This window comes from Notolepis coatsorum (genome assembly GCF_963971535.1).
Source record: "Notolepis coatsorum genome assembly, chromosome: 16".
NCBI classification, from domain to species: Eukaryota; Metazoa; Chordata; class Actinopteri; order Aulopiformes; family Paralepididae; genus Notolepis; species Notolepis coatsorum.
Genome location: NC_140180.1, coordinates 25,674,257 through 25,694,203, shown reverse-complemented (window position 1 = coordinate 25,694,203; position 19,947 = coordinate 25,674,257). Strand labels below are relative to the sequence as shown.

The following is a 19,947-nucleotide window of genomic DNA, read 5'->3' as shown; positions in this document are numbered from 1 at the left end:
TCAAATTGCGTGGCAGGGAATGTGTTAAGAGATATCTTGCAAACTTGTCAAGTATGTAACTGTCTGTGTATTTCTTTTTTTTACTCGAATGTTAGATTTTATAATGTGAATTTGTATATTTGTATAAATTACATTTTCGTTTTGTATTGTACAATATAAACATTTGTATTGTATTTGTTTTGTCCAGGACCCCAGGAAGACTAGAGGCTCTTTCATGTGTCTCTAATGGGGATCCTTTAATAAACATAAACATAAAGAGTCCAGAATGTTGCCTAGGAATTCCACTTGCTGACTGGGAAGAGGCGCACCCTTTTTCCAGTTTACAGCGAATGCCAGACTGGTCAGGTGTTCCTCTAGACATCTAATCTTGGACATGGCCATCTCCTCTGAGGACTAGGATGTCGTCCAGATAGAATAATATCCTTATTCCCTGGTGACACAGAGGTCCTAAAGCTATTTCCAAGCACTTGGTGATGGTGAGGGATCAGAGAGTAACCGAAAGCCATTATTTGACAATTGTGCGCTTTCCCTTGAATTTCCCTTGAATTTCCTGAGGAGGAAAGACATGGATGTAGAAGCAAGCATCCTTCAGATCTATTGAAGTGAACCAGTCTCTCTCCCTGACTGAGCGCAGTAGGTGTTTGACTGTCAACATTCTGAACATTTTTATTGCAATCAGCTGAGTGAAGACAGGTCTAGGATGGGTCTGACACCTCCAAAAACCTAGAGAGACAATGGAAATGAAATGTTTCGTGCAGTGAGAGAGCAACCGGCAAGAAGAGGGTTGGGGTTTGCCACGCTGTGCTACAACATTGGGTTGAGGAGCACAGGGAAAGCTCTGTGGAGCACCACATAACATCATATCATACATGCCTGTCCCATGTTGGCACATAGCATTGACTTTTTTCACAGAATGAAAGCCTAACTGCTTGGCAGCTTGGGCGGTATTATCCTCATCCAAGTCTAAAGTACTGAGTAACGCAATGTTACTAGGCTCATCTGGACCCTGTGAACATGGTGAGTAGCATAGCTAGATGCTGATTTAACACAGCATTGATCTCTATGGGCTGTGTTCTGACTGGACAAGCCCATATGAGAACTGCCATGATTCAAGGTGTAGAGGGCGGGGTTGCCGGCACAATGTCATCTACCGTCGTTAGCCCAGGTGAGGACCTGTTTGATGCCTGCTGACTTCTGATTGGCTTGGTCTGCCTGCATGCCAAGCAGTGAAGATCAGAGATGCTGCAGCGGGTTGCGCTGGGTTCTGAATGGCAAGAACACACAGTAGCAAGACAGCGGTTAACCAGCTCTGTGGGCAGAGAAAACACAAGCCTATGTTTGCACAAGCACTTCACAACCTAGAACTATCTGTATTTATGACAGAAAGGCTTATTAGGAATGATTGCTCTTTCTTTAACGCCGTTCGGCCGACCAGTCTTTTGTTTTCTCAACCTTATTTTCAACTGTTGCATTGTTACATACAAGGGAAAAAGGAGTCACATATTTAGCTATCACACTTTCAATGGGGTGGGGGGGCTGTTACCCCGGCCCCCTCAGCCAGTCACTTCCTTCTCTTGGCAGCAGCAGAATGAGCCCAATCTGTCTGGCAAGAGGTACTCGGTTGGGCACTGGCCAGAACATAAAAAAAGAAAAGAAAATGCGTTCACATGCACTTTTCAATAATAAAAAGAAACAAGACTTAATGGCAAGGGTGTGCTTGTACATTTGAACAGTTCCATGATACATGGCTGCTTTGTGCTGAGAAAGAGGCGCAGATCCGCTCTTACTCTGAGGCGAGATCTGTATATATCTTTTAATGTCAGTGCCAAAAACACAGCGCAGCATTACACAACACTGGGTACTCGTTCCGGACTGATTTGTGAGGGCCTGTCCAGTGAACTTGACTTTCTCGTCACATGAAAGATCAATTTGCGCCTCCTGCTCAGACAGTGGGAAGCCTGTTGCGTCATGCGTAATGAACGGATCTAGGATCCAGTTGTCCAAGTTGTCTGTGCTCTCCGTGTAATGGTTCCGAAATTGTTCAATGAGCCCTTCTATGTGGCTACAGATGATGGGCTTCAAATAATTTCTTGCAACATTCTGTTCCTCCAAAAAGCCATCAAGCGGAGTAAATACCTCAAAATCTGCCAGCGACCCCACTTTGGGTTGTGACCCGTAGTTTGAGAGCCGCTGATGTAGACTATAGCTATAGCCATATAAAGCTTACCATGAAGTAGGCCCTTATACTTGTAGACCTACTGGGCAATAATCTAATTATCCTAGAATATTTGACACATTTAATGCAATAGGTCTGGATGAATGAATGAAAACTTAACAGATTGGGGAGAGAACATACGGTGGGGAGGAGACTGTCTATTAGGGGGGGGGGGTTGGACATTTACGGTGGCCATGCAGTTTCGAATTGCAGCCTCCCGTAGGTGCTCTTTAAGAGCGGTTTTGAATGTGGGTAGGGATTCACATCTTTTTACGGCTGTGGGTAGGACGTTCCACATTGTTGTGGCATAATTGCAAAAGGTGTTTAGTCCCTTGTTTGTGCCGAATCTGGGTTTCACATGATTTGTGGAATTCCCTCTGGTGTTGTGGGTGTGGTATTCACTGACCTTTTGGAAGTATTTCGACATGTACATGGGTACCTGTGTGGTGTAGTGTATCTTGTAGACCAGGCCCATTGCAAGTTGCTCTAAGCCATCCTACTCCTAGGTAGTCAAAGTGGGCAGGGGTGAGGTGGGTTCTAGGAGTAAGGTCAAGTAGTAGTCTGACCAGTTTGTTTTGTGATGTTTGTAATTTTGTTTTTAGCGCCTTTGAGGTGCTTTGGTACCATGAGGTGCAGGCATAGTCGTAGTACCCTTGAATGAGTGCTCCTGCCAGACTCTTCAGGGTATTCTTGTTTACCAGAGAGGAGATCCGGTACAAGAATCTAGTTCGTTGGTTGACTTTTTTTTATTACATTGGTTGCCATTTTGTCACAGGAAAGATTTTCCTCTAGGATGGAACCCAGGTATGTAATTTCATCTTTCCTTGTGACAATATTGTTACATGCAGTGAAGTCCCTCAAAAAAGGAGGCCTGTCACCCCCTTGGCTTTTAGCACATTTTCTTGTCCTGGAAAATGGTTCTAAAATGTATTTGTTCATTTTATTCTATTATCACACAAAGTATTATTATATCAAAATTAAATAAACATACTATTACCTTATGTGACGTTAAAAATAATAGACAACAAATATAATGCACATCTTGAAATGTGGACTAAATTCAATCAAGGCAACAAAATCACAACATGTTCTGTATTCAGACTTAAGGTTGAATTTAGAAGTATTTAATGGTTCCAATATCGCATTTCTTGCTTTATTTGCCCCCTTTAATATATCCTTTTTCACTATGCTTCAGGGTTTCGGACACCAACCAGACACACACACATCACAACACTCTGTCAGGATCTATGCATACTGCATAGCTACTGTATATTTGCATATCATATATGTCACAAATGTAACAGTACTATATACCCGTATGTCATGTATGTCCCTATGCCATAAATGTCATGATGGCATGTATGTTGTGTATGTCATAAATGTCACTATGAATTGAAAATGGGGGACCCTGATGTAAACAAGACGAAAGTCTTTCTCTGGTCTGCATCCCCTTAACAATTGTATGTATTGAGCTCGCTGATAACAAACTATCATTACACATGGGCAAAACAGAGTCCATTCTCTTCGTTTCAAATAACAAACTCAGCAAGACCGACGGCTTCTCAGTTACAGTGGGTGACAATATTGTCACAAGGAAAAAAGATATTACCTACCTGGGTTCCATCCTAGAGACAAATCTTTCCTGTGACAAAATGGCATCCAATGTAATAAAAAAAAAGTCAACCAACAAACTCGATTCTTGTACCGGATCTCCTCACTGGTAAACAAGAATACCCTGAAGACTCTGGCAGGAGCACTCATTCAAGGGTACTACGACTACGCTTGCACCTCATGGTACCAAAGCACCTCAAAGGCGCTAAAAACAAAATTACAAACATCTCAAAACAAACTGGTCAGACTACTGCTTGACCTTACTCCTAGAACCCACCTCACCCCTGCCCACTTTGACAACCTAGGATGGCTTAGAGTAGACGACAGAGTACAGCAACTTGCAATGGGCCTGGTCTACAAGATACACTACACGACCAAGGTACCCATGTACATGTCAAAATACTTCCCAAAGGTCAGTGAATACCACGATCACAACACCAGAGGGAGCTCCACAAATCATGTTAAACCCAGATTCGGCTCAAACAAGGGACTAAACATGTTTCGCAATTATGCCACATCAATGTGGAACGCCCTACCCAAAGCTGTAAAGGAATGTGAATCACTACCCACTTTCAAAAACACTCTCAAAAAACACCTACGGGAGACTGCAATTCGAAACTGGCCCCTGTAAATGTCCTAACACAACCCCCTCCAATGTACAGTAAATTACCAAGTATGGTCTTGTCAATATTCCAATGTACAGTTTTGCTTGTACAGTTGTACAGTGTCCCCCACCCACCCCTCCTACCCAACCTCCCCCCACTCCTACCCAACCTCCCCCCACCCACCTCCAATGTACAGTCCCCCGGGTCCCCCCCCCCCCCACCTACCCAACCTCCTCCAATGTACAGTTTCTACGTCAAATGTATATACTCTTTTTTCTGGACTCTTTTCGTATCACAAACAGTACTGTATTTGCAAATCTGGTATGTCGTAAATGTATAGATGTAGCAGTACTGTCTATCTGTATGTCATGTATGTCATGTATGTTACGATGAATTGAAAATGGGGGACCCTGATGTAAACAAGACGAAAGTCTTTCTCTGGTCTGCATCCCCTTAACAATTGTGTGTATTGAGCTGTACTGTATTGTACCCATTCTGCAATCTGTTAATAAAGTTTTCAATCAATCAATCAATCAATCAATTCAATCAATCAATCAACCCTGATGTAAACAAGACGAAAGTCTTTCTCTGGTCTGCATCCCCTTAACAATTGTATGTATTGAGCTGTACTGTACTGTACCCATTCTGCAATAAGTTAATAAAGTTTTCAATCAATCAATCAAACTGTATTGTACCCATTTTATTATTGTTCGAGGTGAAAGGTTTGTAATACAGCAACACAACCTTGAACGTCCCGTAACGTCGCATTCTTTTGAACACCCCTGCAGTCGCTGAATTTCCATTGGCTGTAAAGTAGGAAGTATTGCGAGTCCATAGATCAGCAGAGCTACACAGCTGAGACCAAAACATGTCAGAACCCACGGTTGCCGACACTCGTCGATTAAATTCTAAACCACAGGATCTCACAGATGCATATGGTCCCCCGAGCAATTTTCTTGAAATTGACGTTTATGATCCACAAACCGTCGGAGTCGGCCGGAACAGATTCACTACGTATGAAGTGCGAATGCGGGTGAGTTCGGGCAGTAGTAGTGGGCCATGACCATCGTGTCTGATCTAGTTGGGCCGAACTGATGTCTGCTGAAGTTGCGAGGCATTTCGAAAATAGGGCTTCTTAATGCCTTAAAACCCAAAAGAATCACATTTCGTGTCATCTTTATACAATGCGACTAAATGCTTTTGGCGTATCTCAAAACAGGTAGACGCCAGGCCCTATCAGTGATCCTTATGGTACTAGCCCCGCCACCCCAAAAAAACAAAAAAGGAATTATGGAGTTTTTTTTCTTCTAGCTCTTGAGTTCTTGATACTAGGGACTAATAATATGTTCATACACGTTTTGAATGGTATTTGCTGCACTTTGTGGCTGTAAGATTTGTGTACGTTGGTAATGTTTGTAAACATAGCAGTCAGTAGGCTAAAATGAGTAAAGATCATTCCAAATAGCATTTTTTTTCACATTACAATACTCTACATTGACAACATGGTCAAAACAGATTGGGCTAATCTGTACAACTAAACAACTAACTAAACAACATTACGACATAGATTAGAATGATGTATACAAATAGCCAGAATAACATTAGCTATGGGTTTGTTTATGGAGGCCTACACAGCTTAGAATTCCCTCTAAGCAGTTGCAGGTGGGCATACTGCAAACGATTTACTTGCTTTTAATATGGACTTGTTACATGATCGGTAGCCTGCATTGACCACCGCAACACTTCCGGTATTTTTAGCTCATGGGAGAGAGCGGGAGGAGGGGGAAACTAAAGGGAGCGTGTGATTGATTGATCTCTTTCGCTCCTCCCCCCCCCCCCCCCACGAGCTCCATAAACGCGGAAGTGCAGTGGTCCATTGGCGTCGTGCCCATTCATAATTATCCTCTGAAAGCTTTTGATAGCACGCCGCTGCACCACCTGACATTACTGTATGTCACGGGCTCTAGCGGCCATATATTTTAAGCTAGCACGGAGCTGACACTATCATATGAAACTAGATATCGCAAGGAATCCGTAGATGCCATGTTATGCTAGTTTACGACTTGTCAATCCAATGAGTCCAATTGTATGTGTATTGTGATGTGAGTCCCAATAGTAGCCATTTCAATGTTAATCTTTTGGAAGTTTGACTTCATTGTATAAAATTTAACCCAACCAATACTGGAATTTTGTGTCCAATACCAATATATCAGCCGGAAAGCCGCTATTCACATTTCACACACATTTGTAGCAAATATCCCTCAAATTTGGTTATCAAAGAACGTTTGAGACAAATATGTATGTACTGGAGGCGGATTTGTACAGCATGCAAAAATAACTGGTTTGGACCTAAATTAGCCTGATGGACGAAGCCCCATGAATAGAATCCTCCGCACTCTCACTCTACATCTCGGTATGCAGAGTGTGGGCATCAAGAATGGTCTGTAGCAGGGGTCAGCAACCTTTTTGACATGGAGTGCCTGTTTGAAATATAGTTGTAACTAGTGTGCCTCAACAATATTCCATGCATCGTAATTTTTTTCTTCTCATAATCGGGTCTTTTTAATGATAATTTTTACATTATTACATCATTATTGTTATTGTTATTATTAACAATATTATTATGATGGTTGTATCAACCCTAAATCTGAGTTGGGGGGGGGGGGGGGGGATGCAATGCAGACAAACAGCTGCATACAGTGCGACCATTTCACTCACATTTGCCCATTCATTTTTGGACACATCACACACCATTGGTGTGTGTACTGTACGTGTGCTGTCATAGCTCCACCTACAGGCCTAATGGAGAACACAAGGATGTGAATGGAGGGTGAATGTGAGGTATATCGTGTAAATAAGTTTTGATTGATCGCAAGACTACACTGTAAAAAAATATATAATAATAAGTTACCAGAACTTAAAAATATTGAGTTCAGTTACTGTGCATTACGGTTTTCAGTTTTCAATCCATAATAAATTAACAGAAAAATAAGTACACAACCACATTATTTCAACCTAATAAAACTATGTTTATTGTCATTGTTTTAAGAACACAAGTTGACTTGGTAATACTCACATTTTGAGTAAAAAAAAATGCTTTTAACATGTGCAATGTTCAATGAAATAGAAAAATAAATAATACAATTTGTTGATTAATCCCACTGGTCACAATGGTGACCGTAATAATGTTTTTGTTATAAGGCTCTGCAAATGTTACTGAATGATGTAGCAATGTATTTCCAGCTACATTGAAATAATAAACAAATAAAGGGTCTCAATTAAATATGTGGTAGTAAAAAGAACCTGTGGGAGGATTTCAACAAGATAAATGCGACAACAGTGCAAAATATTTCACTATAATATTTCAAAGCAAAAAAAAAAATATATATATATATATAATTTTCATTTTTATTTTTTATTTTTTTAATGCTGCCCCCTGTGCCTATGCAAATGCCCCCGCGTGCCTATGCAGGCACGCGTGCCTAGGGTTGCCTACCCCTGTAGGGTCGTAAGCAAGCTAGCTCCATAGGGTCTGAAAGTGGCACTTTGAGAAATATACAAATAGCTTGCCTGCGAAAATGATCGTCAATGAAGTCAATTTGACTCATCATGGTGATGTGTGATGGGTGTCTTGTCATGCCAGGGGGGAATTCCTTGTGCTGTAATTACATACTAGTACAGGAAAAAGACGATTTTCCATTTATCTGTGTTGCCACTGCCAGGCAAAGGGCTGTCGGTGTGCAATCAGACTTGTTTTATATTAAAGTTTACAATGGTGAGCTGTGCCTCGCTGCAACAGAATCGACTTCTTCCACACTTTAATGTGATTACAGCAGATTTCCCCCCATCAAAACATAGCTTGATTTGATTTCGGAGCAATATCTACCCCCTTTGCTTCGGGTCTGCGGATACCTATCGGTGATAAGCCAATATCGTCCGATAATATCGGGTCGGCCGATATATAGGTCGGGCTCTAGTATAAAATGACCTGTTGTGACCTTTAGGATAATCCCTGCTTTAAAAAAAATTAATAAAAAAAATTTACAACCAGAAACTAGAGACCTAGGCGGCTAGGCCATTCAGCCTGCAACATCACAAATAGTACACATGAAAATATCAAATATATATATATATATAGGCCTACAATATAATGCAAAGTGGGAGATTTGACAGACGGCGTCCGTTCACAGGAGGTGCTGGCCTACATTACAATACGCAGATCATCCTTGACACAGCCACATAGTACAGAATCAGGAGATTTGGTTCCTGAATTTCCCCAAGGGGATTAAAGGGACGCTTGACTTGATAAGCCTATTGGCTTTCACAATGGCACCATACAAGCAGAAACTACATTATTCAATTTGTTGTGGGCTGCCACAAACTTTGGGGAAACCTAACCTTTGATGAAAGATGATGCAAAACCATCACTAATTAATTAGTAATAACTGCAATAAGATAAGATATTCCTTTATTGATCCCCTAGGCCCTAGGGGAAATCCGGGCATCATAGAAGTATGGGGGAGGGGGGAGATCAATTAAATTTGATCTGAATATAAAGAAATATGAGAAAAAATTTAACAGTGTAAACAATCTAATTAACTCTGAATATGAGAATGTAAACCGTGTAAATAAATGGTGCAGATGAGGGTCTGTATGCCCCAGAGAGAGGCCTTTAACCAAGAACTGGAGAGCATGGACTGGTCAAATGAGCTCAGTGGTACACTAATTGGGCATAATAAAAAATATTGTTGGTTTCCTTTTCCTGTTGGTTGTCAGTTTGGCCATGGGTAGGTAGGGAATTTATTTTATTATTTTATTTTATTCTTTCCCTACGGCGACTATGGATAGGGAATTTCTTTATTTAATTAAAATGTTCACAACAACATGGATGCATGTACTCTGCCAGCATGTTTAATATCCATAATACTAAATGTTTGACTAAGATTTCTATGAAACTTTATTATAATTTTTTTTTTTTTTTTTTTTAATATATATATATATTTTTTTAAACTCATAAAATATATTGGGTCGCACCTAAATCGGCAGGGTCGGTCGGCAACCGGAAACCAACTATTATTTTTGTTAGGCCTTGAAGAAACATGGCTTGGATTCAAAACCAAATTCACAACAATACTTAACAACATGGCCCCCCGAAGAACCACCAGGGTTAAAAATCGTGCTGAGCCATGGATGCACACTGAAATACTGACCGCTATCAAACTGGATGTGGCCAAATACCTAAACATATTCTTTACAAACATAGCCACAACACTGGTTAATAAACTACCCTCCCACTCAGGGCATTTTGGGGTAGAACACATAGTAGCATGCTACAAAAACCTAGGGGTTTGCAAAGATGACTTCAAACTTGAAATGGTAACAACAGATGAGGTACTCAAAAAAAACTGAGCGCCCTCCAACCTAACAAGGCCACAGGCCATGACAACATCCCCTCCAAATTCCTCAGAGACTCGGCAGCCGCCATCACCGCAGTCATCACACGCATAATAAACCTCTCCATAAAACAGGAACACATCCCCAAAGACTTCAAAATTGCGAGAGCGACCCCCCCCCCCCCTGCACAAAAAAGGCAGCAAATTAGACCCAGGCAACTACTGCCCCGTTGCTATTCTTACCTCCATCTCGAAAGTCATGGAAAAAATGGTCTACGAGTACGAACAGGTTGAAAAGTACCTTGCGGGGAAAAAAAATCGATCTACGAATTCCAATCTGGCTTCAGTCCATCCCACTCCATTGACTATGCCTTCTCTATTTGAACGACCACATCAAACAAGAGGTGTCCATTCTGAGTGACAAGCTAAAAGCAATTGGTTTTGATAAGTTTTATCAGTGATCTGGATGCAATCCTACCTGGAGGGGAGAGGACAGATGGTGGAGGTAAACGGTACTCTACCCCCCCTCCCCCCTCCCAGTGAGCTGTGGTGTTCCACAAGGAAGCATACTAGGACCGCTACTGTTCCTAATTTATGCAAATGACATGTCGTCAGCTTGTGAATGCAACTTGTTCTTGTTCGCGGACGACTCAGCCCTGCTGGTCTCTGACGAGAACAAGTTACAGGTTGAAAAAACCCTCCGCTCGTAACTCGGCAGAATCTGCACCTGGCTCGCTGATAACAAACTATCATTACACCTGGGTAAAACAGAGTCCATTCTCTTCGCTTCAAATAACAAACTCAACAAGACCGACGGCTTCTCAGTTACAGTGGGTGACAATATTGTCACAAGGAAAGATGAAATTACATACCTGGGTTCCATCCTAGAGGCAAATCTTTCCTGTGACAATGGCATCCAATTTAATAAAAAAAGTCAACCAACAAACTAGATTCTTGTACCGGATCTCCTCTCTGGTAAACAAAAATATCCTGAAGACTCTGGCAGGAGCACTCATTCAAGGGTACTACGACTATGCTTGCACCTCATGGTACCAAAGCACCTCAAAGGCGCTAAAAACAAGATTACAAATATCACAAAACAAACTGGTCAGACTACTACTTGACCTTACTCCTAAAACCCACCTCACCCCTGCCCACTTTGACTACCTAGGATGGCTTAGAGTAGACGACAAAGTACAGCAACTTGCAATGGGCCTGGTCTACAAGATACACTACACCACACAGGTACCCATGTACATATCGAAATACTTTCCAAAGGTCAGTGAATACCACAACCACAACACCAGAGGAAGCTCCACAAATCATGTGCAACCCAGATCCGGCACAAACAAGGGACTAAACACGTTTTGCAATTATGCCACATCGATGTGGAACGCCCTACCCACAGCCGTAAAAATATGTGAATCACTACCCACATTCAAAACCGCTCTTAAAGAGCACCTACAGGGGGCTGCAATTTGAAACTGGCCACTGTAAATGTCCAACCCCCCCACCCCCTCCTAATAGACAGTCTCCTCCCCATCATATGTAGATATTTTCTGTTATGTACTGTACTGTATATTTGCATATCGTATATGTCTCAAATGTAACAGTACTGTGTCATGTATGTCCCTCCTATGCCATAAATGTCAGGATGTCATGTATTATGTTATGTATATCATAAATGTCGCTATGAATTGAAAATGGGGGACCCTGATGTAAACAAGACAAACTTCTTTCTCTGGTCTGCATCCCCTTAACAATTGTGTGTATTGAGCCGTACTGTACCCATTCTGCAATATGTTAAATAAAGTTTTCATTCATCAGTTATATTATACGTTACAATAAATATGGGCAATAAAGAATTTGAATCTGAATATATATATATATATATATATATATATATATTCAGATTCAAATTCTTTATTGCCCATATTTATTGTAACGTATAGTAGTATAGTATATATAGTAGTATATATATATATATACTATGAGTAAAGTAAACTGTATACAAAATGTTAATATAATGTCAATACATCTGCCTAATATATATATATATATATTCTTTTCCAATGCTGCAGACAAACCTCCCCATTTTCAAAGGAAAAGACTGTTGTGTGCGCAGAAGGTACAGCGACTTTGAGTGGCTGAAGAACGAGTTTGAACGAGACAGTAAGGTAGGTAATCATACAGAATAACATGGCATATGAGGGTTTTATTGCATGCTGTAATATAGTCTGGTGGAACATGATCCTACATAATCACCACAGTTATTACTCTCTACAGATTGCGGTACCCCCCCTACCCGGGAAAGCTCTGAAGAGACAGCTACCCTTCCGTGGAGATGAGGGGATCTTTGAGGAGGCCTTTATTGAGGAACGAAGGGCCAGCCTGGAGCAGTTTATCAACAGGTGTGCACAGCTTGTCTGCATCATAAAAAGCTTGTTTTATTTCATTGGAGAGGGCTAGTGATTAGACTTCTATTATTGATAGTAGGTTAAAACATTGTTCAAACTGTTCAAACGTCCATAATGGCTTGTATTTGGTTTTGAGATCAATGGTTTTGATCTCAGTTGACTTGCTCTTGGATTGCTGACAAATGGTAACACAGTTTCTCAAAAACAAAGCATCACTCTGAATGTCTTAAAGGGGACATGTTTGCAAAAGAAAATAGTCTGAATCTAATTTCTGTTATTTATTTTCCAGCAGCTCTTTCTTCCCTTATATTGAATTAAAGTGTTTTTGGTGTGTGTATAGCACACTGACACACCACATTTTTTATTAAAGGAGCTGTAAGTGGTATTATATTGTTTATTAAAACAAGTGGTTTACATGTTAGAATAATAGCCATACACTCTTGACAGCCATCACTGATATAGAGTGTCTGGTCAGTAACATGGGTCTCCCAGTCCCTCTGCTCTGCAGTAAACACAAAATACCTGTTTTGGTATCCCGTAACTCCCGTTCCCACTTTATCCAATCGGGAGAGAGAACACACTGCAAATGAATGGTCTGACAAAAATAAGAATAGCTAGTTTTAAGCAAATGTGTCATTGAAACACACTTATTGCACATTGCCAGTGCAATAAGGAAATTTGGCTTGGCAAGATTTCTTGAAATAAGTAGAAATATCTAGGATTCACTCTCCTGATTGGATAAAGTGGGAAGGGATACCAGAAAATAGATTTAGTGTTTACTCCAGAGCGGAGGGACTGGGAGACCCATGTTACTGACGCAACACTCTATATCAGTGATGGCTGTTGGAATGTAGAGCTGTTAACTTATTTTAACAAGAAAATACCACTTACAGCACCTTTTAATTCCCTTCCCTGATTGGCTACCCGATACCCACGAGTAAAACACTTTTACAAACTGGGCAGTATATTAGCTAGACAGTGTTCCTGGCTCCTAAAAGCACAGATAATCAAAGCTAATTTATTGTGACATCATCGAGGGGGAGCAATTCCGAACAGTTTGCTTTCATGAAATATTGTGTAAGCCGTCATTTGAGGCTTTATGAAAGCAGCACAATGAACACAAATCTGTCAGTGCCGAGTCCGACCTCATCTTAAATAACAAACGGCATTGCTCGTTGTAGTTAACAAAGAGAGGCAGAGTTAATGAGGCTTATGACGTTCGTTGTATTGGAGGCGCAAGATTTTGCAGGTGAAGAAAAAAAATATATATAATTCCCATTTGAATTCCATGCCCATCGAACAAAGCTTTGAAGTATTTAAGGCAGCCCTAGTCACCAGAGTGATTTTATTCACATTTATCCCCTGGAGAGGGAGAGGCTCTCTGTACTGCCCTGGAATCTGAGTTGCATGTGATGTGACTAATATATCATGGTCCAATATGTTGTAATTTTACATCTTTAGCTTCAACATACACGGAAAGCTGGGTCGGTATTGACATTCGCCTATTCATAGATCCTTGCATTCTCAATAAGGGTAATAGTATGATGCTGCTAAGCTATTGAATTGTATAAAAGAACATTTATACAAATTGTTATTCAATATAAAATTTATTTTAATGCATATCGAGGGGGTCTTTAAGATGTTGCTTAATTAGTCATTGGAAAGATATGATTTGAAAAATCTGAACCAAAATGTAATTTAGATGATTGATTCAATCACATAAAAAAATGCACGTTAACTCATTGACCGCCACGCTGTTTTCCCATCTCTATTCAATGGCGCCGGCGTTATTGACCATTTTAGCGATGTTTGCGGACCCATTGTGTGTTCTGTATTATAGCTATGGAGACAATAGTATGGCTCATTTGACAGGCATTGTTCATAGTCCAACACTGACCAACCAGTTCATTTCTACATACTTTAGTTTGTGCGCTATTCCATGCTAAACATCGCCCCTTTCCAAAATAATCCAGTTTCCTAGATCGTGAGATATGACACGTTATATGTAGGGCTGGGCGATTAATAGATTTTATCGTTTAATTCAAATTCATGATTTAGGACGATTTTTAAAAAAATAAGAAATTAGAGTCACCTTTTTATTTTACAAAAAGTGATGTTTGGTGAAAGTTAGATTTGCACTTTATCATTCTTGTTTGATGATCAAGAGGCACCTTTTATTTGTTTTAAGTGAAGTTTGGTGAAAAAGCAAGTTATTGCACTAACACATTGTCTGCCACGCAGTTTGCCCATCTTATACCACTCTCTGCCAGTGCTGTAACCCTATGGAGTCGCTCACCTTCTTTGCAGGGCTATAACTTTTTAAATATTATAGCTATATCGACATTACTATGGCCCATTCAACATCGAGTATCTATCGTTCCGGATGTGGGAACGTTATATTTTTCCATTCATACATTGTCGTGTTAGTACCGTCGTGAATATAAGTATGTTTTTAGTGTATAGAGCAGTAATTCCTAGAACACGAGTTATAGGCCCGACGCATATTATACATAATCGATTGGCGTTTCGTTCCTATACACGCTATATTAAAAAATTCAAATGCATATGATCGCTATACATTATGCTCCATCATGCGTGAAGGAAAGGGGGGGGGGGGGGGGGGTCGTTTATGATTCCTTGATTGTCAGTAACGGCTTTCTTTAGTACGACATCATACGTTGATCAGATGGATTGCAATGAAATAAATGCACAATCGAGCTGGAATTAACGTTAGATTCCTCTTACCTGTGGCCGATGAGTCTGGAGAAAAAAAAAGCTGGCTCCTGTAGTCTTCCTGGATGAATTATGAATGCCAATAGCGAATAAAGGAAATAACGATCATGAAAACAAGTAAACTCGTTGTTGGCGTTATTAGATTGGCGGGCAATAACGAGTAAACTCGTTTTTGCGGCAGGATGTGTTAATCCCAATAGGGACATTCATCTTTGTTTGATCAAGAGTAACCTTTTATATATCTTTTTTAAGTGAAGATTGGTGAAAGTTAGGTTTGCACTTCAATCTCAATAGGGAAATTCATCTTGGTTTGATAATTTTGTTGTGTCAAATAAAAACAAAGCTTATTTGAATGATTTCCTTGGCGTTTCTAGTTTTTAAGAGAAAAAAAATCGATTAAAATCGTGAATCGGATGTGGTGTGAAAAAATCGGAGATAGGTTTAGGCCATATCGCCCAGCCCTATTTGGTTATGCATTATAACCAAATCGTTCAGGTTGCTCGCCTGAAACTCCAAATACTTCCAAATCAAAGGTATATACATTAGTGTTGTCACGATACTGGAATTTCGAACTTCTATACGATACCTTGAAAAGTATCAATATTCGATACCATTTTCGATACCACAGGGAAAAAGGTTCAATCTTAAAATGTTTTGCTTTTGTTGCTGGTTGATTCTCCTCAGCTTCTCTCTGGTACTATAAGAGTTCTCTCTGGTACTATAAGAGAAGATAAATATAACACTTTTAAAACCCTTTGTTTATCTTTAGATCACACATTAAAAAATAACTGTTCATCTCACTTCAATCATTTTGTTTGCAGAACATGGTATTTTCTCAAGCAGACAGGTGTAAACACTGTAATCTGTGTTGCATGTACCTGACAAACTGAACTGTTTGTATTACAGTCATATTCCGACTTAACTGAATGCACATGTGTGTGTGTGGACTACTGTACTATTACAGGTATTGAAATGAACAATGCAACTTCCTTATACAAAAAAAATTATTATGAATAATTAATATTCATATTTCGGGGAAATGAGTATTGAAACCGTTTTAAATATTCAGAATCGATGTATCGATTTTTCGATATTTTTGACAACACTAATATATGTCTTCACAAAATCATCAAGGGGGGAGGGGGGTCGTTTTACCTCGAAACTGCATCGTTGCCAAAAGCATGTTTTAGGTCCGGTAAAATACTGTGATCGGTACAAAAGCATGTTTTAGGTAAAAAAAAAAATACCAGCAGGTTACCTAAAATAGAACTCGCCTCAGTCAGAAGGTACTCTAAAATGAATAAATCCCAGTCGTCCCATGGCGATCGCAATTACTCGTGTATATTGTGCATGGCTATCATACGGGAAAGAATAGGTCTGAGGCACCAAATCTCCGACGATTGCTATGTCCTGATTCACTCCGAGGCGGAAGCAGCCGGAGGTAACTCAGTACTGGAAGACAACTGATATCCCCAGTTCAAAGGGTAGGCGATACTTCCACCTGGCGGGATTTGATCGTCATTCATTGTAATTCCAATGTAGGCAGCTGTGCCAGGGAGACACAGGCAGCTCCGAGCGAGTGTTTAGAACGGGGATCAAAGGAAAAAGATCAAAGGATCCAAAAACTAGTATACTAGTTTTTGGCGCTCAAGCGTTGGCGACAAAACACGAGTATACTAGTTTTTGGCGCCCAATGTAATTATTCGTTACTGACTGTCTTATTTCCATGAAACTGGACAAATATGTTTGGCTTACAATAGCGAGGAAGCCTATGACGTTCAGAGTCATTGCCTCATGGTGGTGCTAGTCTCATAACACTAAAAACAGGAACTACTCCTCAATGGCTCGGGATTAGAAGCACAGGGTCAAAGGTGGATTGGGAATTCAGGGGATCGTCCAGGGATATACCCGATATCAGTCACCTCGTACATGCCTCGTTCCAAATGCCTTGAACCTTACGTCTGTGTTATCATCTTTTGAACCTTACGTCTCTGCGTTATCATCTTTTGAACATTACGTCTCTGCGTTATCATCTTTTGAACCTGACCTCTCTGCATTATCATCTTTTGTATCACCAGAATCGCGGGCCTTGAACCTGACCTCTCTGCGTTATCATCTTTTGTATCACCAGAATCGCGGGCCACCCACTGGCTCAGAACGAACGCTGCCTTCACATGTTCCTGCAGGACGAGACCATCGACCGGAGCTACAGTCCAGGAAAAGTACGCCAGTAGGACGGACAGGAGTGGTGTTTGAATGTCGGGCGTGAAAAGAAAAATCCTAAATCAAACCGTAGCCCACAATGTTTTAGGCTTTCAGTTCATAGACACGTAAAGACGAAAGATAAATCGATATATGTAAACATTTAGTAGGCATATTGACTCCCACCTTGCCAGTTGATGGGGCAGGTGGAATCTACATGTTTGTCTATGGCATAGGAACTAGGGATTGATTTACCCTCAGTGGGTTCAGTTTGGTCTCTTGGGGGAGGACGGACTGGTTACCAATACGTCTTCTCACACAAGCAAAGAACATCTATTTTTTACACTAAAGAATATGAATATTCTGTAAGTATGTACATGTTTGACCTTTTTAGCTTTTATGTTGTGACTCCTATTCCTGTTTAACCTTTGTGTTACTCATAATGAACGAACAGTGCGTAACCATAGTACGTGCGTAAAGCTTCTTCCTCTGTATAGGATGCTTGTAATGACTAACTCATGAGTTGGTGTCAAAACAAAGATTAGTATGGAGGGGTCTATATGATAATGGCTGATATCCAATCCAACATTTGAATACTGGACCTATAGGACAAATAACCTATAAGATAAGTTTTCTGTATCACAGGTTTGTCTTTTTTTCTGTCATGTATTCACTCCTTTTTTCCTCTTTTTTTTTGGTGTAAATAAATTTGGTTTTTGCTATACTTTCATATAACTTTAACCTTATCTTGGGCCAAAAATATAGCATGGATCACAATGTGATGAATTCAGGACTCATTATAATCTCGGGAACCAAATTTACATCCATACATTCACAAAAGAATATATGAATTGTCTTTATTCTTTGATAGGATTTGATTGTCGTAATTGTCAGAAGCGGCCTCTTGTTGGACACTGAGCTAAATGTTCCATGCTCTTAACTCCATATAATGGCTGCATGTCTTGGTGAAGCCCCGTGCTTTCAGTAAAGGTAACTCAGGATAGTGACTCTTTCAGAATAATTTCTACGGGCTTTCAATGGATGTAACATGAAAGTCCAGCATCTGCTAGATAAGTCTTATGTTATACAGATGTAATCAATGTTGTTGTCAACCACTGAAATGTTCATAAAAATTATTCATATCGTGGACCTGCTGATTTCGAGTGAATGGGTTGTTGGTGCTGAGATCATCCAATGCATTATAGGCTATAAATGTAATTTTTTTTATAAATACGTATATAACAGTGCGGGGGAAATGGTTTTGAGTCTCCCTGGTGATTAATTCCCTTACTTCCTGGAACCCAATTAGTTGCTAAGCAGTATAAGCCAGAATCTGCTAACTGGCTGGAATTGTATTTGCTGCCCGCCAATATTAGCTTATTGACCCGCTTCACCAGGAAGCAATGGGGACTGCTGGGGAGTGTTGTAACCAACTCCTCCTAGACAGATGCCTCCCAAGACCATCATATCACATCACGGTTCTGACCTCCAGTAGTGTCTGCATCCTGCCCCATTTACATGAGCCAACTTGTGCTACATGTGGATTCGGGCTCGATCTCCATAAAGGATTCGGGTACAGAACTTGAAGATGATATGATTATGACGTGTGCTAGGCCATAGACCTTCTGTGGTTTGTTTTTGTCTCTGAACCAGCAACCCGACAGATGAATAATGACGAGCACTTGGCCCAGCCTCCCTGGCCATCCAGCCCCTCCATCTAATTACAGGTGATATCCGCTTATATCTCCCTCCGCAACTGCACCTCTGAGCTTTCTGTAACCGCTACTGACATGCTCTGTGCTTGCTCTGTGTGTTGCAAAGTTTCAGGGACATTCACATGCAGTGCGTAGAGCTTAGAGCAGAAGCCTCAGTACTGCGCCCACAAATTTGGTGTTTCAAATTACCCAAATAAATGCCTGATTTTGTCAGTGTCTGTATCAAGTGAACAGCTTACAGGAGAACCTCTCCCAGGCGAACCTCTCATTTAGCATGTCGGTGAGACCAGCAACAGTACTTTATATGAAAGGGTGGCCAGCCATGCACTAAATCTCTATTATTTTATATATATATATATATATAAACTTTGTAGCCAGAAGGCTGCTTTAATTCAATGATGTTTTAGATAACAAAATTATGAGAATTAAAATGTTGATCATCAGCTTCAAATTCAGCCAAAGATAGTTGTTTTGTCTGTTGGCCTACTGTTGTGACATGTCTACCTGAAATATCCCTGCTTGCTTCATGTATATGTATTTTTTAATTGTTTTTGTTTTGTTTTTTATATTTAAATGTATATTTGACCACCTTTCAAATCTATTGCTGCTACTGAGTATTTCCCAACATTTTTATAAATGTACTGATTGATAATCTAGATTAAAACATGAATCCATAAAATCGTCATTGAACAATTGTCTGTTTTTTTTTGTTCCATTTTCTATTATACCATATATATATTTCTCTGTTCTAACAATGCTTCTTGGCAAAATATTTTATACCGTTGGAAAGCCTGTTTATTTTCCTTTTTTAAATGGTGTCCCATTTGTAAGGAACATGCATTTGTGGGATGAGCAGCACAGCTGAGTATATGGGTTGTGCCCATGAAAAATTTGACAAATCTTATTTAAACAGCTTATTCTGCAGTTGCTATTGACTCTTGTTTGGTGGATTGGATGATTGAAGTCTATCGGTAACGAGGAAGAAATTAGACATATTGGCAATTTTACAATTTATTCATTTAACAAACGGTCAGGAGCCTCAGTAGCGTGTGGAAG

The 19,947-nt window shown here is 40.2% G+C and overlaps 1 protein-coding gene across 1 annotated transcript; it reads left to right on the top strand.

Moving 5' to 3' along the window:
- Nucleotides 1–5,253: 5,253 nt before the first annotated feature.
- LOC311243313 (sorting nexin-12-like) lies at nucleotides 5,254–19,570 on the top strand. Its single transcript, XM_084332490.1, has 5 exons — nucleotides 5,254–5,464; nucleotides 11,906–12,001; nucleotides 12,111–12,235; nucleotides 17,106–17,196; nucleotides 18,830–19,570. Exons 1-5 carry the CDS (start codon nucleotides 5,300–5,302, stop codon nucleotides 18,842–18,844), a joined length of 492 nt encoding a protein of 163 aa, XP_084188616.1. The 5' UTR covers nucleotides 5,254–5,299; the 3' UTR covers nucleotides 18,845–19,570.
- The last annotated feature ends 377 nt before the right edge of the window (nucleotides 19,571–19,947 follow it).